General features: G+C 51.0%; 1 protein-coding gene across 1 annotated transcript in view; it reads left to right on the top strand.

The window, feature by feature from the left end:
• The first annotated feature begins 62 nt into the window (after window positions 1–62).
• PDLIM4 (PDZ and LIM domain 4) overlaps window positions 63–18,447 on the top strand; it is a 54,317-nt gene continuing 35,932 nt past the window's right edge. Inside the window, exons 1-2 of the mRNA XM_009890758.1 lie at window positions 63–155; window positions 14,856–15,007. Of these exons, the coding sequence (XP_009889060.1) occupies window positions 63–155; window positions 14,856–15,007 (245 nt within the window). The remainder of the gene's footprint in view (window positions 156–14,855; window positions 15,008–18,447) is intronic.

Genomic DNA, 18,447 nt, shown 5'->3' with positions numbered 1-18,447 from the left:
GCAGCAGCTGGCAGGGAGCTTCCCCCCACCCCATCTCCCTCCTCCCCGCAACCGCCCTCGCTATGTCCCACTCGGTGGTCCTGCGTGGTCCTTCCCCGTGGGGTTTTCGCTTGGTGGGAGGCAAAGACTTCAGCGCTCCGCTGACCATCTCCAGGGTGAGCCCGGGCGGGAGCGGAGCGGGGACGGGAGCGGGATGGGGCCGCTGGTCCCTACTGGGGCGGGCGGGCAGCAGCGTTTGGGGTCTTTTAAATGATCCTGTTATTACACAGACCCGCACGAATACACGCAAGAAAGGGGTTTGTTGGTTGGGTTTTTTTTTCCCTCCGAGCGCAGCGCCCTTTCAGCCGGTGTTACGCCCGAGATAGCATTCTCTGGGCTTTATTTATTTTTTTGGATGTTAAATCCTAAAGATCGGCTTTCAAAGCTTTTAGCGCAGCGGAGGGCTCGGTTGGACTCGTGCCCTGGACTGAGTTCACAGGCTGGTGGGGTGGGTTGTTTTTGGGGGGGTGGGGAGGGAGGCAGGAATAAAGTCAGCGAGAAGTTCCTCCACGCAGACTGCCGCGTTACGGGGTCCCCGTGGGCTGGTGGTAATTACTAAGTGCGCTCACACTTGTGTTTTAACCTCACAAAGATGTATTCTGGAAACTTCTTTGCTAAGACCCGGCGGCTAGCTTGACATAGGCTTTCTGCGTGGATATATGGGAAAACAAACCGTCCCCCCCCACCACCACCATCCCGGTGCGGGAAGGAGCGCAGTGAGGTGGAGTGATGGATGAAGTGCTGCGCCCGATTTGGGCACGTTCCCGCGGGCACCGGGTGTTCCCGCGGCCGTGGGGCTGCCCCGGGGAAGGGCCGCGCACCCGGGGCTGCTCGGCCGTGCTGAGGCGGTGTGGGATTGCCGAGCTCTCCCGGGAAAGCTGCTGGGGCACCCGAGCAAACACTGCGAGTATTGAAAGGCTTTGAAAGGAGCTATAACTTAAAAATATTGCGGTAACGCATGCAAGCTGTTTGCTGTCTTTTCATTCATCTGCCAAAGCTGTGACAGAAAAGGGTAAACATATACGCTGAGTTTTAAAGGAATAATTATGGAAGAGAGCGTGTTTTAAAGAGGTTTGGTTTGTATTTGGGTTCAGATGGACCTATTACACACCTTTATGTCTCTGTTTTTACTTTGGACTGTCCCTTACCAAGTGTTCTGGCTATTTTGGAGGAGTAGCAGGAGGAGAGGGATGGAGAGGAGGGAAACCCCGGCCCGGGAAAGGCCGGGAGAAGCAGCAGCCGGGGGGACCGGCCGTGCTGCCAGCGTACACGGGCAGCCGGGGTGTCTGCGCTGCCGGGGGCACGCGGCTTTCGGGGCTCAGCCTGCGCCTCGTGGGCGCGGAGAAGTCCTCTGTCTCCCCCGGCTCTGTGGGACGTGTCCCAACAAAACACAGAATCGCCTCTCGGCGACTGTAAAAACGTTCCTGTTGTGGAAAGGAACGTTGTAATTTAGCGGAGGGGAGTGTGTTTTCCTGTTTCTTTGAAAAAAAGTTTGGTTTAACATTAAACAAGAAAAAACAAAGTCTGCTTTCGCCGAGGCAGGTGGCTTGCCAAATTCCTCGTTTGATTCGGCAAACCTGGGAGGTGCGAGGGTGATTCTCATCAGGCCAGTCTTGCCTTGGGTCACAAGGAGCTGTAACACCGGTAGCAGTCGTAAGGTGTTCTTCCCTGTTAGTGAGCGTGGCAGCCTTTTAAATTAGATCCTTTTTAAATTCCGCTCCCGCTGCAGAGCGAGGTGATGCTCCCGTGTGCCGTACGCTGACGGCTGCTCCCGCGGGGGGATCAGCAACTCGCTGGGAACATCAGTGTGGGTGTAGGGTGCTCTGCTCGGGCTCTAGTCTCTTAACACAAGAAGAGACCTCACTGGCTTTGCAAATAGTACCCGAAAAATGATTAAGACTGGGGAAGAATTGGCCTCTGCTGCAGCTCCTGGCCACGGGGGCTGGGGGGCTGCTGGGGGGCTCCCCAGGGCTTCGCTCGGCGGTGGGTCCGCGCAGCCCTGCCTCTTTGCAGGGGACTGAGCGTGGCTGGTGCGGTGCCATATTCCCTTTTTCTCTGTAATTGTCTAGTTAGACAATTAAACTAATTGTCTAACCAGTAAATCTGTCCTTTCCAGCTTGAAATCTGGGCGAGGGGGCTGAGCGCTCCCCCCCCGCCCGGGCTGGGTCGCTGCGGGAGGGAGGGAGCCTCTTGCTGGAGCCTAATTGTTGAGGCTTTTGGCTGAGTTCTGCTGCCTTCAAAGTGCTCTTTTATTTTATTTTATTTGGTTTATATTAAAATGCCATGAAATTACAAACATATTTTGAAAAGGAGAAATTCTGCCGGGAGGCAGAACCAGACTCCGGGACTCCGGCATCGGGCTGGGAGCGCGGGATGCTGGCGTGCTCCGGCTGGGATGCGCTGCCCGAGGGATGCGGGGTTGCCGCACCCCACTTCTGTGCCCGAGGGGAGGGGGCTGAGGACCGACGTGCCACGAGGTGGTTGGGCCGTACAGCTCTGCAAGCATCCCACCTGGGCTGGTTACGCTGGGAATTCAGAGGTTGTAAGTATGGGATTCACAGCATCCAAAAGGCACCCGCGTTCAGGCGTGGGTGCCGGAGGCTGTCTGCCTGCGGAGAAAACACAAATTCAGCTGTATATGGGTTGAAAAAAAATTATTTGGTCATTAATAGGTTGGTTTTCTCTACTCTTTGCTACGCCACTGCAGGGAACAGTTTCTTCCCAGACCTCTCAGTAGCTGAAACAGCGCAGAGATGTGTCGCTGTCCCTGGAGCGACAGCGAGCGATGCTGTGCTGTCTGCTGGGGGGACCCTGGAAGGGGCAGAGGGACAGAGTTCCTTAATGTTGTGTTTGTGGGACCCGAAGGCCAAGCGTCGCTGCTAGAGGGGAAATAATGAAGCGTCGGTGTGATTGGAGCTGCCAGACCGGGCAGAGCCCAGCGGGACACACCGTGGTGGGGCTGAGTGCCGGCAGGGAGGGGTGCTGGCGTGGGGCAGGAGGGAAGGCTGACGGTGGTCCCCAAAGGTGACTTGTGACAGTATTGTCAAGGGGTAAACTTGACAAACATATGGATTTGGCAACAAGGAAAATAAAGATCACGCAGGCTTTGGAATGGGGCTCGTCTCCCTCTCCGGGATGCCGTTAGCCCCCTGCGAGGTCACGGCGTTTGTGCAGGTGCAGCCGATGGTGCGGAGCCCATCCCTTACAGCTGCTTCAAATATGCTCACGAAATCAAGGAATGATCTGTTTTTCTTGAAAGCAGGTCACTTCCCTCTGTGGTTTGATCAATCTTAAGTGACATGTGGTAAAGAAGCGATTGCGCAAGTGCCTGGGAGCAGCGGATGGGGAGCGCTGCCCCGGAGAGGCCGGCCGGGAGTCGGAGCGCTCCGGGCTTTGGTATTAAAGATAAGGAAAGAGAAATGTAAATACAGAAGGGTGTGCTCAGGGCATCGTTCTCGTGTGGCTGGGGGGCCTCCCTTTTTTTTTTTTTTTTTTTCCCCCCACCCACTGTTTCTTCTTTCATTTTCTGGGGGATCCAGATGTGCGGGGCGGGAGTTTGCTGGGCTGGTGTGGGGCGATGCTGTCAGCAGCGCTGGGAAGGGAGTTGCAGCCCAAGGCTGGGCACTGGGGAAGAAACCCAGCTGGTTTCATCCCCACGGTTAGAGTTAGCTAACGCCGGGTGTAGGACATCGTGTAACTGATGGTTCCTCCTCCTGGTGGTGGGGGTAGGGGAACGACCCCAAACATCTGCTTAGAGTTGGCCTTAATGACTTGAGAGAAAGTGCTTTTAAGACTTAATTAAGCTGCTGGTAGGTGACAGCTGCTTTCCCTTGGTTGAGCAGGCTGACCACTGGGCGCTGGTGGGCCTTGGTGGGAAAGGGGCACACTGCCGGGACGACGTTGCCTTTGACCAGCGAAACCAGGGCTCGGGACCAGGAATGGAATGACTTACTCAGCCGCTCTCAGTGTTGTGCTTGTAACCACATCAGTGAGTGCTGCGGTTCTGTGTGGGATCGCAGTTGATCTACCCCTTGCCTGGGATTAAAAGATAATCAGTCATTAGCGTAACTAGAGGAGCTGAATGCATTTAATCACCCGAACTCGCTCGCCCGGCTCCTAGAGCAGTCAATGGCGTCATCTACCCAACTCTGGCAGTGTTAATCCAAGCACTTGCTGCTTTTAGAGTCATAGAGAAATTACTTGGCTAAACAGATAATTCAGAAATGGACTGATTCCAGTATTTTAAAATAAGTTTTTACTACAGTTTATCCTTTATCTGCTGGCTTCAACATCAGTTTATCCACTGGTCTCCAGCGGAGCAGCAGAAATGCATTTCTCAGTGTTGGCTTGGAACGGTAACACAAGAAGGGTGAGAAATAATTGGTCTGCAATCCATTATCCAGGTATTGTTTGAGTTAAGGTTGACTTTTAAACTTAAGTAGCTTTTGTATTTGAGCAAACACACGTCCTGTTAAAGGTTAGGATACCCGAGAAGGAATTCTGCTGAGGGAGGAATTCCAGTAGAAGTTGTCTTGTCGACTCTATCGGGGCAGCCAGCGAATGCCCGAGCGCGTTGCTGTGATCCCACCGGAGCGCAGAGAGTACCCAGGCGGAGTAAGAGCTTCTGGGGTGGCCTGCGAGGCTTGTCCCGCCGCGGCCCGGGGGCGGCAGAGCTTGGCTGGACGCTGCCGGCGCCGGGCTCAGCGACCGCAGGAACTCCGCCTGTGTTGGCGGAGAAGGCAAGAACCACCCGTGCCAACAGAGGGAATGGGGCTTTTTGTTTTCCATAAGGTTTTTTTTTTTCCCCCCCGCCCTGGTTTATGCGTAGTTTGTATGTGTTGGATTGTTTATTAAATGGAAATGATGCACTTTGTGTAGAGCCCCCAAACTTTGCTTTGCGTTGGTGAATCCTAAAACTGGGACCCCACCTGATCTCTGCTGACCTTCGGTGGTTTTATTGCCCGCGTAGGACTACGTGGTGCTCGCCGTCTCTTGTTTGGTGGCATATTAGTCTTTGTTATAACCTAATACTTCAGGTGGGCTGATTTTTTTAGGGTTTTTTTTTTTTTTTAAGTGGAAGGAAATAGTTTTGCCTGTCGCTCTGTTTTGTTCTCCGATGAGTGCTGCTTGTAAGGTCTGGAGAGACCTGGGAGGTCGCGCTTGGAGCTGTGGTGGCACTTCACAGTTAATCTGAACTACAGACAAGAACTAACGAAAGTATGTAACAAATATGTATTTGCTGCTGCAGTCATTTTATCACTGAGGCTTTATTTAATAACTGACAGAGAAGAATAAATGCTTGTGCTGGTTTTAGGAGACGGTAATGGTAGAATATGCTGGAATGAAAGCCTAATGCTAATTATCGTAATCAAGCACTCTGATAATCCGGAGTGGGAAAGCAGGCGGAAAGAATGATTCATGTAGGGCCATTCATGCAAGGTCTGACCTTGGGGCGAGTTTAGCAAAATAAACCCAGCACACCCTTAAAAACAAAACACTGCGGGCCTCTGCCAGGGGGAACAAAGCAGAACGGGCTCAGTGCAACGGGGGGTTTAGAGTTGGGGTTGTGGGTTTTGTGGTTTGGGGGTTGTTTGGAGGGGGGGGGGGGGGTTTTGTTTTGGTTTTTGTGTGTTTTTTTTTTTTTCCTTTTAAATGATGGTGATGTCAATTTTCTAACTTCTTGAAGATTGAAAGATTGCCTGTTGGGACAGGTATTCAGAGGTACTTTGGAAAAGTGCGTGGTTGTATCCTACTTGATACGGGGATAAAAGAGAATAAAGTTCAGTAGCAGACTTACTAACATGGCCCTGTTATTGTAGGAAGCACACAGGGGAAATAGGTGGCGTTAATCTTTATTTCTTAAACTATTTGTTGCCGTATAGCACAATAGCTGGTGATAATCCCGGTCCTTTAATTTTAATACAAATATTCCATTATGGATTGTGTGGAATTAGTGCAGCGTATTGCAATTTAATAGTTGTTTTTTTTTTTTGTAGCTTGGGGGGAAAATGCATACCGCAAGTCGGCAGGAGTCACATGGCAAATCCTAGAAGGCACAAGTCCTCTTAAACACAGTATTTCTAACTGAATTTATTGTTTGATTTCTGAGCTCTTAAAATGCACTGACTCATGGTTCTTAGATACCCAAACACTTAGTGAAAATGTTTCTGGTTTTTGAAGTCAGCTGTGACGGCAGGTGCTAAAGTGCGAAAGAAAACAGCAGATCTCTCAAGATCTGGTAGTGTTGATTAAAAAAAAAAAAAGCTAAAACAAACATGTTCACAGAAAATCCTCTGCTTGATTTGTTGTGGGGGCGGCGGTGCTGGATGCATACCCGAGCAGACCACTGCCTCTCCGGCCAGAGTTGGCCCATGGAGGGGTTCCAACGCCGCCGTTAGCGCCACGCGTGCCCCGAGCTCTGCGAGGTAAGGTTGTGTGTGGTTTCTACTTCTACTCGGGCAGAAACGGCGAGCAAACCCAGGACTCGTCGGGTTACGTGGTGCAATTGCAAAAATGTTGAGCTGCGGTGTGGCATTCAAGGAGCTTTTACAGCCAGCGGAGACCTAAAATAAACCCCGCTTTCTCACCAGAGACAACAGAGCTCTATTATATATATTTTTTTTAAGAAAATCTGCTGTGCAAGGGTATTTCAGACAATGATTTTTCCAAACATTGTAAAGACGCCGCAAAGCCCATGCCATGCTCAATCTTTCTCGCCAAGCGGAGCAACTCAGATTCACACCCAGTAAACCTTGAGGAGCTTTACGTGTCGTGTGGACTGATAGCAGATTGAGTGCAAACGACGTTTTGCAGTACGAGCCTCAGAAAGCAACGTATACCAGGTTAAAGAAGGTTATTTGAAGTAATTATCCTTAATTATCAGATATGGGCAATGCGCAGCTGGAAGAGAAAATGTCTCGAACAGTTAAATCCAGGACCGCTCAATAGCGGGCACCACAGAGCCGCAGCTCAGCCGGGAGGTTTACGGGGCACCAGGTCTGAATGCCGTCATTCACCATAAGCCACCAAATGCTCCCCAGAAGCCTTTAGCGCATGTAAAGCTTCGAGAACGAGAGACTGTAAACTCCGCAAAATATGGAGCGTTTGCAGTTAACCTGGGAGAAAGCCACCGCGTTGCAAAGGCACAAACCTCTGGGATCTGTGCGAGGTCAACGCCTGCCCGTTCCACGGGAGCGAAGCTTCAGGTTTGCTCACCACCTGAATCCAAACTCTCTGTTGGAGAATTCGCTTCTGTTTGGAGGTACCTCTGTTGCTGCTTTCCTTTGGGTAGGAAAGAGAGCATCCCCCCACCTTCCCGGCTGAGGAGGCCAGGGGGTTGGCAGGGAGACCTCCAAGCAGGAGGAGAGGAGACTTTGCATGTCTTCTGCAAAGCTTTCCCCAAACAGGGATTTAGGAAGCCCTTCTCTTGCTGCGAGGTGTCTGAGAAGGGGAGGCTTCACGGGAGGGCTGGGCACTAAACATCTGATGGAGATGGACCAGTTATGATCATAAACGCCTTCTCTGATGCTGCTGAATCCACTTTGCCAAGTGGCACTCATGATGGTGCAGTGTCTGAGGGACTGCAGTGATGCTCTGAGAGCACCAACATGAAGGGTTAGCCGGTGTCCCCCGGGCAGGCTGTCCCACCCTGGCCTGGCTCCTCAGCAGGGCACAGTGAGTATAAACCAGATTTAAGAGTAATAGCAGATGTAGTGGTTAAGAGCGGATCATTCTAAACCGAAAGAGGGGAGATTGAGATGAGATATCAGGAAGAAATGTTTCCCTGTGCGGGCGGTGAGCCCCTGGGGCAGGTTGCCCCGAGAAGCTGTGGCTGCCCCATCCCTGGAGGTGTTCAAGGCCAGGTTGGACGGGGCTTGGAGCAACCTGGGCTGGGGGGAGGTGGCCCTGCCCAGGGCAGGGGGTGGGACAGGGTGGTCTTCAAGGTCCCTTCCAACCCAAACCATTCCATGATTCTGTGTAGCAGAGCAGTGTATCTGCAACCTCCTCCATGGTGGAAGGGGTAAGAGGGCTCCTGGGGACCGTGAACTGCTCCCAGTCCGAGTGCTGCTGGAGTTCTGGGTGCACGTGGGCTGAGCAAGGCAAGCTTTCGGCAAAATTAGATGTGAGTGTCCGAAAGACCTGTGCCCTTCTCAATCAGCTCTTTCAGGTTTGCACTCAGGTTGTGTGGTTGGTTGCTCTAAAATTCGTATCCACTGCCATGGATTCTCAGCCTTTGCTTTGTACAGGAGCCTCAGCCCTTGAGCTGGATTAGGATCTGCACTAAGAATCTGATTCTAAATTTGGATCTGGATCCATCAGTACTTGGATTCGAAAGGATTTTCAAGTGTCTTGCCTTTTATAACACTCATACTCGGCTTCTTTCCCTTTTATGCTCTTAAGTTTCATCTTGTTTTCTTCGGTAGTTAAATGAATTCATGTTGCATAAACAGTGCTCTTCATTTACTGGGCTGTGCAGCATACTTAAGTAGTGTCTTGATAAGTTGAACTTTTATTTAAGCAATTAGAAAAATGCAAATGGATTGGCGAGGAACGTATGCGAGTTCAAGGCACGATGCTTTGAAACGCTGAGGAGAATCCCTGGAAAGAATGCTTAAAGGATTTGGGGAATTTATCTTCATTAGTTAGTCATTTAACTCTCGGTTCTTCCTGTTTTCAAAGATATTGCTACCGTAAGATCATCTGCTGCCTCGTAGCACGCTTCCTGATAATGGAACAGGCTTGCTTTGTTTAAAAGCTGAGAATTCTGTCACACTATCTTGAAAGCCTCTCGAAGGCTTTAATCAGGCCCTTTTGATCGCGTTGCAGAACAGAAAATTTCCCCCAGACTTGCCTGTAACAAACTACCATTGATTTAAGGGAAGAGTGGTGCGGTCTGTGTGGGCTTGTACGGGATTGCACATTTTAACCCATTCAATTCTGGGAAGACGGCTTCATTAATTGATGGGACGCGTTGTGTTTTGTTACAGTCGCTTTTTTTCTTAAAAATGAAAGTTAAGGAGATCTGGAAGAGAGAAAACTGCCTTTATGATGTAGGTGTGATTGGTCTGAATAGGTTCCTTTTGTTAATCTGAGTAAAAACTGCTGGGAAAATAAATACTAAGTTCTTCTTTCCGATGGTTGTGCCGAGACCTGCGCAGGCAGCGAGGAGGAGCCGCGTCCCCATCTCCGTCGTCCTTGGGCGCTGACACGGGTGACATGAGAGGGACGGGCTGCCGGGGAAAAGAGTCAAGAAAAGGGGTTAAGTTAATATAACAAATTGGCCTTTCGCTTAAACCTTGATTGTTTCGGGCTTGTGGTGTTGGCCCAGCTCTAGAGAGGGCTCTTTCTGAGCGGAGCCGTCCCCGCGGCGTGCGGGGCTGTCCCTGCCTGGGCAGCGGGATGCGCACAGCGAGGCACGGGGGGGACTTTGCCCCCCACAACTCTCCGCATGCTGCCGGCACTCGCAGCCCTGGTACGCTTCATCTCCCGGGGGGCGGGGGGGGGACGGAAAGCGTAACGCTATGTGCATTTCAATGGTTGGACTTGATGATCTTAAAGGTCCCTTCCAACCTCAGTAATTGAATGATGCAAGAGTAAACTCCTCTCACTGCAAATAATCTTGCTTGCTAACTGAGATTGCACGGCTTCCAACACCAACTGGCGTGGGACAAGAGTTGCCTTAATGTGCTTTATTTTGTTGGCCTGGTGTCAGTGCGAGCACTCAGTAAATCCTAACGAGGCTCCAGCGGCCAGATAAGATAGCCGCTGCTGGCTTTGGGGGGTTTCCCATCTGTTCCACAGCATCAGAGCTTGTGCTTGGCTGGGGAGGGGGCTGCTCTTGGTCCTGGTCTTCCTGGAGGAGAGGAGAGAGGTGGGTGGTAATCTTGGGAAAATAATTGGAAAAAGTTATTTTAAAAAAAACTAGTTTGTAATTGTGCAGATACATACATACATAGTGCTGTGTGGGATCTGCTCCATCATCTCCTGAAGAGCTCACCACCCACCAACTCCATCCCTGCCCTGGTCCCAGGTGACAGGTCCACCACACTGGACCCAGTACTCTGAGCTGCTTTGATTCAGGGAAAACGGTTCGGCTGTGCTGGATCGCATCCCAGGCTGTGCTTAAAAACCCGCTGAGCACCCAGACTGGATGGCAGCTGGGAAGGGGCAGAGAGAAGCTCCTCTCCTCTCTCGTGGGTGAGCTGTGGGGTTGGCTAAGCTGTCGTGTGCAACTTCTTCACTCTCCATCAGTTGGGTTTGGCTTTATGTTGGTGGGAAAATACCATCAAGTGCAGTGCAGCAATAACCAACAGCGCGAGTTAGCTGGTGGCCGCGAGTTCACATCAGTGCTGCTTCATTGCTGAATAAAGTTTGGGTTTGGGATCTTGGAGCTTCCAAATGAGGCAGGATTCTGGTCTACTTGAGAAAGAAAAACCTTTAGGGCAACTTTAATAAAAATATTTATGTTTCTTCAAGCCCGTGATGTTTGCTGTGGGTTTGGCTCTCGGTGCCATACACTTGGCTGCTCTGAACATGCCTCGAGGTTGCCGTTGCCCCATGGCACAGGCAGAGCTCTCGGGGAGCTGGTGCCTTGCAGGGAGGGAGACCCCCCCCAACAGCCCGAGGGCTCTGACCGCCCCGGCCACCCACGGGATTCCCCACCAGCACCTTGCTCCGGTCCCAAAATACCAGCGCCCTGCATCCCGAGGCTTAGCAGGGTGTGAGGGATGAGGCTGGCTCCTTGCTAGCGGGTAATTGCCCTCCTTGAGCTCTTGGCTGGAGAAAAGGCAGACAAACAGCCCGGATCCTGGCAGGCGCCCAGCGAGGGCAAGACCAAGCACGGGACGGGCAGAGCGCAGCAGACGCCGTGAGACGGGGACCGCGTTCAGCCCCGCAGAATTGGGGCTCTGATTTTGGGGATGTGGCGTTGTCTGTCAAACAGTAGCGTGCGGTGGGGAGACACAACCTGTCCTGGTCGTGGTCCCAAGTTATGTATCCGTTGATCTGATCTTGGTCTGTGTTCATCCCACCTTGATTTTAAAGCAGTTTGTTCTTAGCACTGATGGAGAACTTCAAATAAAAGAAAGAAGAAAAAAGAAAAAAGCTTACCACTGGTTTTCTTAAGCTTATTCTATTCTCAAACCTCAGTTCCTTTGGAGGGCCCTTTCGAGAACTGAGACCTTCAGTGAGGTTTTCTTTGCAGGGTTTTTAAGTCTGTTTAAGTGTTTCTCCAGGTTTTCTTTGCAGTGTTTTTAACTTCATAAGGTATCCCAAATTCATGAAGGTTTTGTTCAGGTCGCACACTGCGGTTCCTGCTCACGGCAGAGCTGAGACCCCTCTGCTAAAAACTCCATCCCCAAACCTCCCTGCACTGCTGGGCTGTGGTGTCCCTGCCCTGGAGAGACCTTCCACCCAGGGCAATATGTTACTTGGCCGTAACCCTGGAGGAGAATGGACTAATATGCAGAATGAGGTTTATCACTTCAACAGAATAACCACTTCGTTTTTTTCATGCGCTGGTGTGCGATGGCAGACATTCAGCAGCTCGCCGGGCAGTAGCCGGCCTTGGCTGGTGGGGGAGCGCTCGGGGCTGAGCCGATTGCTGCAGGGGGTGGGTGCTGGCTGCTTGTAGCTTGATGGGTGCCTGAATGAGACAGCCAGATCCCTCCTGCTCCTTCCTTTTTTATTAGTTCGTTTCCATGTGACGATAGAGGGTCACCGTTCCTGCGTGTCTCACTCCAAGCTGAGACTCTACTGCAAAAATTACTATATTTAAAATTGCATTCTTGTCCTTATGGAGATGCTGGTTTTGCAGTGGGCTGTCTGCATGGGTCCGCACGGAGTGAAGCAAGTCAGACCCTGGCACGAGGATTCAGACGCGGCCCTGCCCCACAGCCAGGCTCAGAGGGCCTTTTGGGGCGTGTTTGGTGTCAAGGGCTTTGCACAGCTGTGAGTAAGAAGAACTTGGGTTGAAATATTTTAAACATTATTCACTTAAATACAAACTTTGGACCTGACGGACGTTACAATAGTGATTCCCAAGCTGCTGAGACACCGATGCTTTATCTCAAACTAATGAGTTCTTGGAGTGCAGCTCCGTTTCAAGCCCTCAGCCATCTCCACAGCTAGCCTAAAATGCTAATATGAAGATACTGCCAAAATAATTTGAAATAAACCAGAATCTAAAAATAGGAAACAGCTAAGAGCCCCGTTAACGAACAGCTTATTCTCCAAGGAAGCTACGATCTGGTTAAGATCATCGCGGGGAGAAAAATCCATCAGACATCTAGACAGCATTGAATAGACAAGAACAAAATACAGCTGTCCCGGGTCAAACTGAAGGTCTGTTAGTGCAAAAGCCTGGCTGGCAGCCGGGGCTGCGGGGCGGCCACCGAGGGAAGCGGAGGACAACAGGCAAGAGCATGGAGATGCTTCCTTGGAGGTGCTGGTTGAGCTTCTGGTTGACTTTCTGGTGGGTCTGGCAGCTCCTGTGGCTGCAGGAGGACCCTAATGCTCTGTGAGTGCCGTGTCTTCTTACACGGGTTCAAAAAACCACAACGGGACAAAATGCATGCCAGGAAAAAAATAAACCTGTGCTGGGTTGAAATGTCCTGTGTCAGAGCTTTGCGGCTAATGTGTGCTGCGTTCAGAAATACCTCCTTTTGTTTGCTCTGAGCTGAGTCACGGGGAGCCCGGGAAGAGGGGAGAAGGAGGCCGGGCAGGTTTTTTTAGAGCGAAATAGCCCGGCTGAAACTATTGAAGAGCAAATGGCAAATGCTGATTTATTCTGACAACGCAACAAAAGGCTTAATTCAGGCTGCCAGTTCTACTTAAATGCAAAAAGTGGTTTGGAGCTCCTCAAACACCTTCAGGTTCATGTTTCAGTGGTGTCATGGCTGTAATCACGCAGGGAGTGGTGTGGCGGGTGCGTGTTACGCTGGGTGCCGTCTGCCTCTCGATGGCCTCGTCCTGTGAGCAGCCCCAGTGCGATCCACAAAGGGCTTTGGTGGTCAGGCTAAACCCTCTTCCAGTTCCCTATGAAAATAGACCTCGAAACTCTGCTCTGGGGAGACCCCCCTGCAGTGCTGCCTCCAGCTCGGGGGGTCCCACCAGCAGAAGGACACGGAGCTGTTGGAGCGGGGCCAGAGGAGGCCCCGGAGATGCTGGGAGGGCTGGAGCCCCTCTGCTGGGAGGACAGGCTGGGAGAGTTGGGGGGGTTCAGCCCGGAGAAGAGAAGGCGAAAAAGGGGAGAGCTCAGAGCCCCTTCCAGTGCCTAAAGGGGCTCCAGGAGAGCTGGGGAGGGACTGCATCAGGGAGGGGAGCGATGGGATGAGGGGGAATGGTTTTATACTGAAAGGGGGAGATTGAGATGAGATATTGGGAAGAAATTTTTCACTTTAAGGTTGATGAGACAGTGTCCCGAGTTGCCCCAAGAAGCTGTGACTGCCCCATCCCTGGAGGTGTTCAAGGCCAGGTTGGATGGGGCTTGGAGCAACCTGGGCTGGTGGGAGGTGTCCCTGCCCAGGGCAGGGGGGTGGCACTGGGTGGTCTTCAAGGTCCCTTCCAACCTAAACCGTTCTGTGATTCTATGAAAAAAGGGAGGCGTGCATGCTTCCCTTTCTAAAAGAGTGCCTGTTTAACGATGGCCTGTGACGGTTGAGGGACTTGTGGGCACCATGGAGCAGATGGCCGGCACTGCATCTCAAACTGTCTGAACAACCATACCTGGTTTGTTGGCGTCTGGTTGCCCCCATGCACTGATGTAAGCTACGTCTGAGGGGAGGTGGAGGACAGAGCAGGGATCCTGTTGCCTGGATCTTTCAAGCAGGTGATGGGTCTCTGCTCCATCACACCCTGAGAGGATTATACAGGTTGTACACCTGTAAATCAAGACTAAACAGAATTGAAGCACCATCGCGCTCTCCGTGCAGTGAGATATGAATAACTGCAAGTCAGACTTGCTGTACTTCTCACTTGATAAACCACATGGTTGGTTAGTGGAGCGTTAGCAGATGCTCTGAATGACTGAAGAGGAAATTAGAGGGCAAGCACGTAGCTGTTAAGAGTTTAAACAGACACATTTACCTGTCCTGCTTATGCCTTGCATCATTTTATATTATTGCTAAAATTAAAAACACATTTGGGCTGATATAAATGAAATAGTAATTTCTCAAGAAACTCTTTTATGGGCTGACCACAAACACTACCTGGACCTGTCATTAGTTCCTCAGGAAAGAAGTTATGAGTTTTGTAAGGTTCTGGCACTCAGACAAAACCAGAAGGAGAGAGTTGTGGAGACTTAACGAGCTGTGTGATATTCCATGCAGGGCTCGAAAGAGACAGGTCATTTGAATGACGGTCAGGAAAAACTGATGTCAAACGTAACCTCTCCGCAGGAAGCAATTAGGGTGACTGCGCTCATCTAATTACGTAGCTGACCAAAGAGAAGGCTTGCATGGGCTCTTTTCACAGCATGATTTAAGGCCTGCGAGCCAAAGGAGTCTAAAGCATCTCCCTTGAAAGAGGGTAATGCATTATTTTAAGCAAGAGACAAATCTGAAGAGAGGACCTGGTCACACACTGACAGAAATCTCCTGACTGAAAAGTGCGTTGTTGTAGAGGGTGGCCCTTGGAGAACTGGGGCTGACAGAGCCCTGGCTCTGACATCCAACCTCTGGTAGATGCTGTTGGCGTAGGCAAAACACAGGTCTTCTCCAGAAATAACTAGGGCCTTTATCTGCTGTTTATTCCAAGAAAGGGGACTTTGTAAAAAACAAGCATTCTTTTAAGTAACCCTTTTATTTTTCCCTGCCTAGATTAACCCTGGCAGTAAAGCAGCCCTGGCAAACCTGTGCCCAGGAGATATCATTCTGGCAATTAATGGAGAGAGCACAGAGAACATGACCCACCTAGAAGCACAAAACAAGATCAAAGCATGCATGGACCAGCTACTGCTCTCCCTGAACAGGTAGGTGTCCTCTTCTGTTGGACGTGCTCTTGTGTCAGCTTTGCTTGGCTCTTCTGCAGAAGGCTCGCGGCCACCCCGGGGGCAGATGTGCCCTTAGGCTCAGTTCTTGGTGCATCCCCATGGTCTGTGTAATTGTTCTACATTTTTAAAAACAGTAAAAGAAAATAAAATTGTTTTTAGAAGGTCACTGGTACAAAAAATGGGTTCGGTTCATTTATACGTATGGGTTATCATTCGTACCTTGCAAGGCTCGTGCAGGCTGTGAGCTGGGTGGAATCCTTCAGCCCAATGGAGTTTTTATCAACTCGAGCAAGAGTGGCACTGGGATCTAAGTCTTCTTTGGGCAAAGCATCCCATTTCATTAACATCCACCTATCATTTTCCTAAACATCTGTTCAATTAATATACGTTTTAAGGTCCTGCCAAATTTGCTTTAGAATATTTCAAAGCAAAACGAAGACTTGGGGTTTATTTTGCTTTCCATTGGAACTAATTCTGTAGCTAAAGGTTCCTAATGCAGATTATCCAGGCAAAATGAGCGCTCCTTATAAGGCTCACAAATGACTAATGTTATCTGTAATAGATTTAAATAAGTTTATACAATTTTCCACTTCAGATTAAAAAGGCATTTCCTGCTATAAAGAGCTATCATTTACTGTTTATGCTTCTCTTGGAAAACATGTCGTTTCTGACTGGAAGCCTGGGCAGCCGGGACGGAGCGCTGCCGTAAATGGAGCAAAGCCTTGGTTGCTCCTCATGGTTCATCCAACAGTGGTGTCTGAGCTGCCCGGCCAAAGCAGAGTGCCCTGAGCTCAGCTCGTGCTGTAGGGACGATGTGGCTTCAACGTTAGGATAGAAAGAAAAGAAGAAAAACAGGAAAGCCCTTCATGCAGGTAGAATTTCCCATAGCCAAGGAGGACGGTTGTTTTGCTTTCTGTTTGGAGCAGGTTGAGGGAGACTGGATGGTCTTCTACCCCAAAGAGGGGCTGTACCCAGGGCAGGACAAGGGTTCCCTTGCTGCCTGTCTGAGGGCTGGTGGAGCTCTCCTTGGAAGAGGGTGAAGTCTTCCTGTAGTGCCGGAAGGTTTTGGTGAGCTGCTGTGGTGGTTTGGCAGCAGAACAACTTCGTCGGGAGTTAGAATAAAGTTTTGCTGAAAACAACTTTCACCTGCAGCATGGCAGCGTTTTATTCTCATGAATGAGGGTTTCTACTATGTGAATTTATGGGCTGAATTCCTACTTTTACACCTCGTTTTACCCACCAGTATGAATTGGTGTCTGTTTGTTGGCTGAGACGGGACCCTCGAGTACTCCTCTGCAGGAGGCACACGGTTATGTGCCCGCCTTTCTGCTGGTGTCCACCCGGTCCTCCTGGTTAGGAAGCGGTGCTTGAATCTTGGTGGCGTTAGCTGTGACCATACTGGTGGTGGGAGCTGCCGTGTCAGTGTACGCGGTGTCAGCGGTACCTCCGTGAAAGTACCTCCTCTCCTAAGAGGTGACTTCTTGCATGGACACGGGGCAGGGGTTCTGTCACGCTGATGCAGCTCTGCTCCATCACGAAGAGGAGTGGGCAGAGGTCTCGCAGCAGTGTGGGTACGTGCCGTGGTGGGGTTAAGGATGTTTAGTTTCCCTGAGATGCAGAAATGTTCATTAACGACCTGGTGGAGGTCTGGAAGCTGCTGTGTGGAAGACTTCTGGCAGCAGGAGGGTCTGAGGCTGCAGGTTGGGTTTGCCCATCTACACCTCCCAAGGTGGATGGTTTTAACTGTGGGACCTCGCAGTGTCTCTGGAGGAGCGGTGGATTCTCTGTAGCAGATGTTACTGGTGATGGCCCGTGGCCTTGCAGTGGTGCAGCGTTCCCGGGTGAGGTGGCCTGGGCTTTGCTGGGCAGGAAGGTAGGCAGGAGGGTTGCCATGGTTTTGCCAGGCCTTAAAGCCTTCGTAAATGCAGATTTGAAAGGCTCTCATATCTTACAGTCGGGCAAAAATAAATGCTCAGGCTTCTGCAAGAGAGGAACAGATGGGAGCTGGTGATGGTGAGGAACTCTTCAGCGTGAGGTGGCTGCTCTTGGGAGGAGAGGACACTGTTGGGTCAGTTAGGTGGCTCCTCCGAGAGCAAACACACCTCGGCCATGCCCGGAGATGTCTGTGGGAGCGGCCTTTCTCTTGATAGGAAAAACTGAATAGTTTATTTTTTTTCTACAGTGAGGAAAGCAGCTCCAGTAACGCTTTATTAGGCCTATTTTTAGTTTGGCCCAAAGCAAGTGCTCGGTGACACGGCTCTTGGATCTCCCTCCTGCTTCCCGAGTGACCTGCAGGATCCAGAGGACTCTGTCCAGCCCTTAGTCATGGCTGGAAGCGTGACCGGCACTACCTCCTCGGCGTGAGCGCATCCCTGCTCCAGGACCGGCCTCCCGGGGAGCACCCCGCTCCCGGAGGTCACCCTGACCTGGTACTGGTGAGGGAGCCGCATCCTGGGGCAGTGACGGGGGACTTGGTTGGTTTGTGGGGGTGTGTGTGTCCCGCAACTGCTTTGGGATATCTGCAGATCGCCGCCCGGGACGCCGCTGCGAGGCTGAGCTCCGGGAAAGCCCCAAAGGCATTAGTACCTTCTCCTCCCTCGGGCAGAAGGATGCTCCCCAGGCAGTGTCCTCTCTGTACGCTGCCTTCAGCAAAATATAGTTTGCAAATCAACACAGGGAGATTTTTATTTTTTTTTTAAAATAAGTGTGTTGGTCTGAAATATATTTGAAATAACGAGGTTGTTTGTTGTATGCCTTTACCGAAGACGTATGGAATTCAACGTTAATTCTGTTTTGCCAAAGGAGGCTCCATCCAGGCGGGGCGTGCGTGCCGAGGGCGGGCAGGGAGCTGGGCAGCGCCTGGCAGCGAGGGGCTTCCAGCCCTCTGGTGCCCTCTGGGCTTCTTCCATCCCCTGCCCTTTCTCCGTGAACCCTTGGCATGACGCGTTCCCGAGATACAGAACAAGACCGGGTTTGTTTTCAAACTGTGGTCAGTAAATGACTAGGAAGTTCAGTAGGAAAATCCAAATGTGGGGAAAACATGTGGGCGAAGAGAAAGGGGAGTCACTATGCGGTGTCACGGGATGTCCTGGGACCGATGTGGCCCGTCTGGCTTTCGGAGGTGTTGGGGGTGCAGAGACACCATTGAATCTGATGAGGGGAGATGCCAATTATCCTCTTTGTCAAATTCGCTTCATTAAGACATGTGGATACATCGGTGGGCAAACAAGTAAAGAGCCAGGAGGACTGACCATTTGTGGGTGGAATAAACAATTAGAGTGTAAAACTTCCCCATGCAGCGCGGGCAATATCTTTTCGTCGTACTTGGGAGGGAACAACTGAAGTAAGTGGGACTTCTGTTTTGTTGCAAACTTTGACCACAGTCAGATGTGACCTCGCGGCTGGAGGGCAGATAGATG

This window comes from Charadrius vociferus, unplaced genomic scaffold, assembly GCF_000708025.1.
Source record: "Charadrius vociferus isolate BGI_N301 unplaced genomic scaffold, ASM70802v2 scaffold370, whole genome shotgun sequence".
Lineage (NCBI taxonomy): Eukaryota > Metazoa > Chordata > Aves > Charadriiformes > Charadriidae > Charadrius > Charadrius vociferus.
The sequence above is the reverse complement of the archived record's forward strand: the minus strand, read 5'-3'. Positions and strand labels throughout refer to the sequence as shown.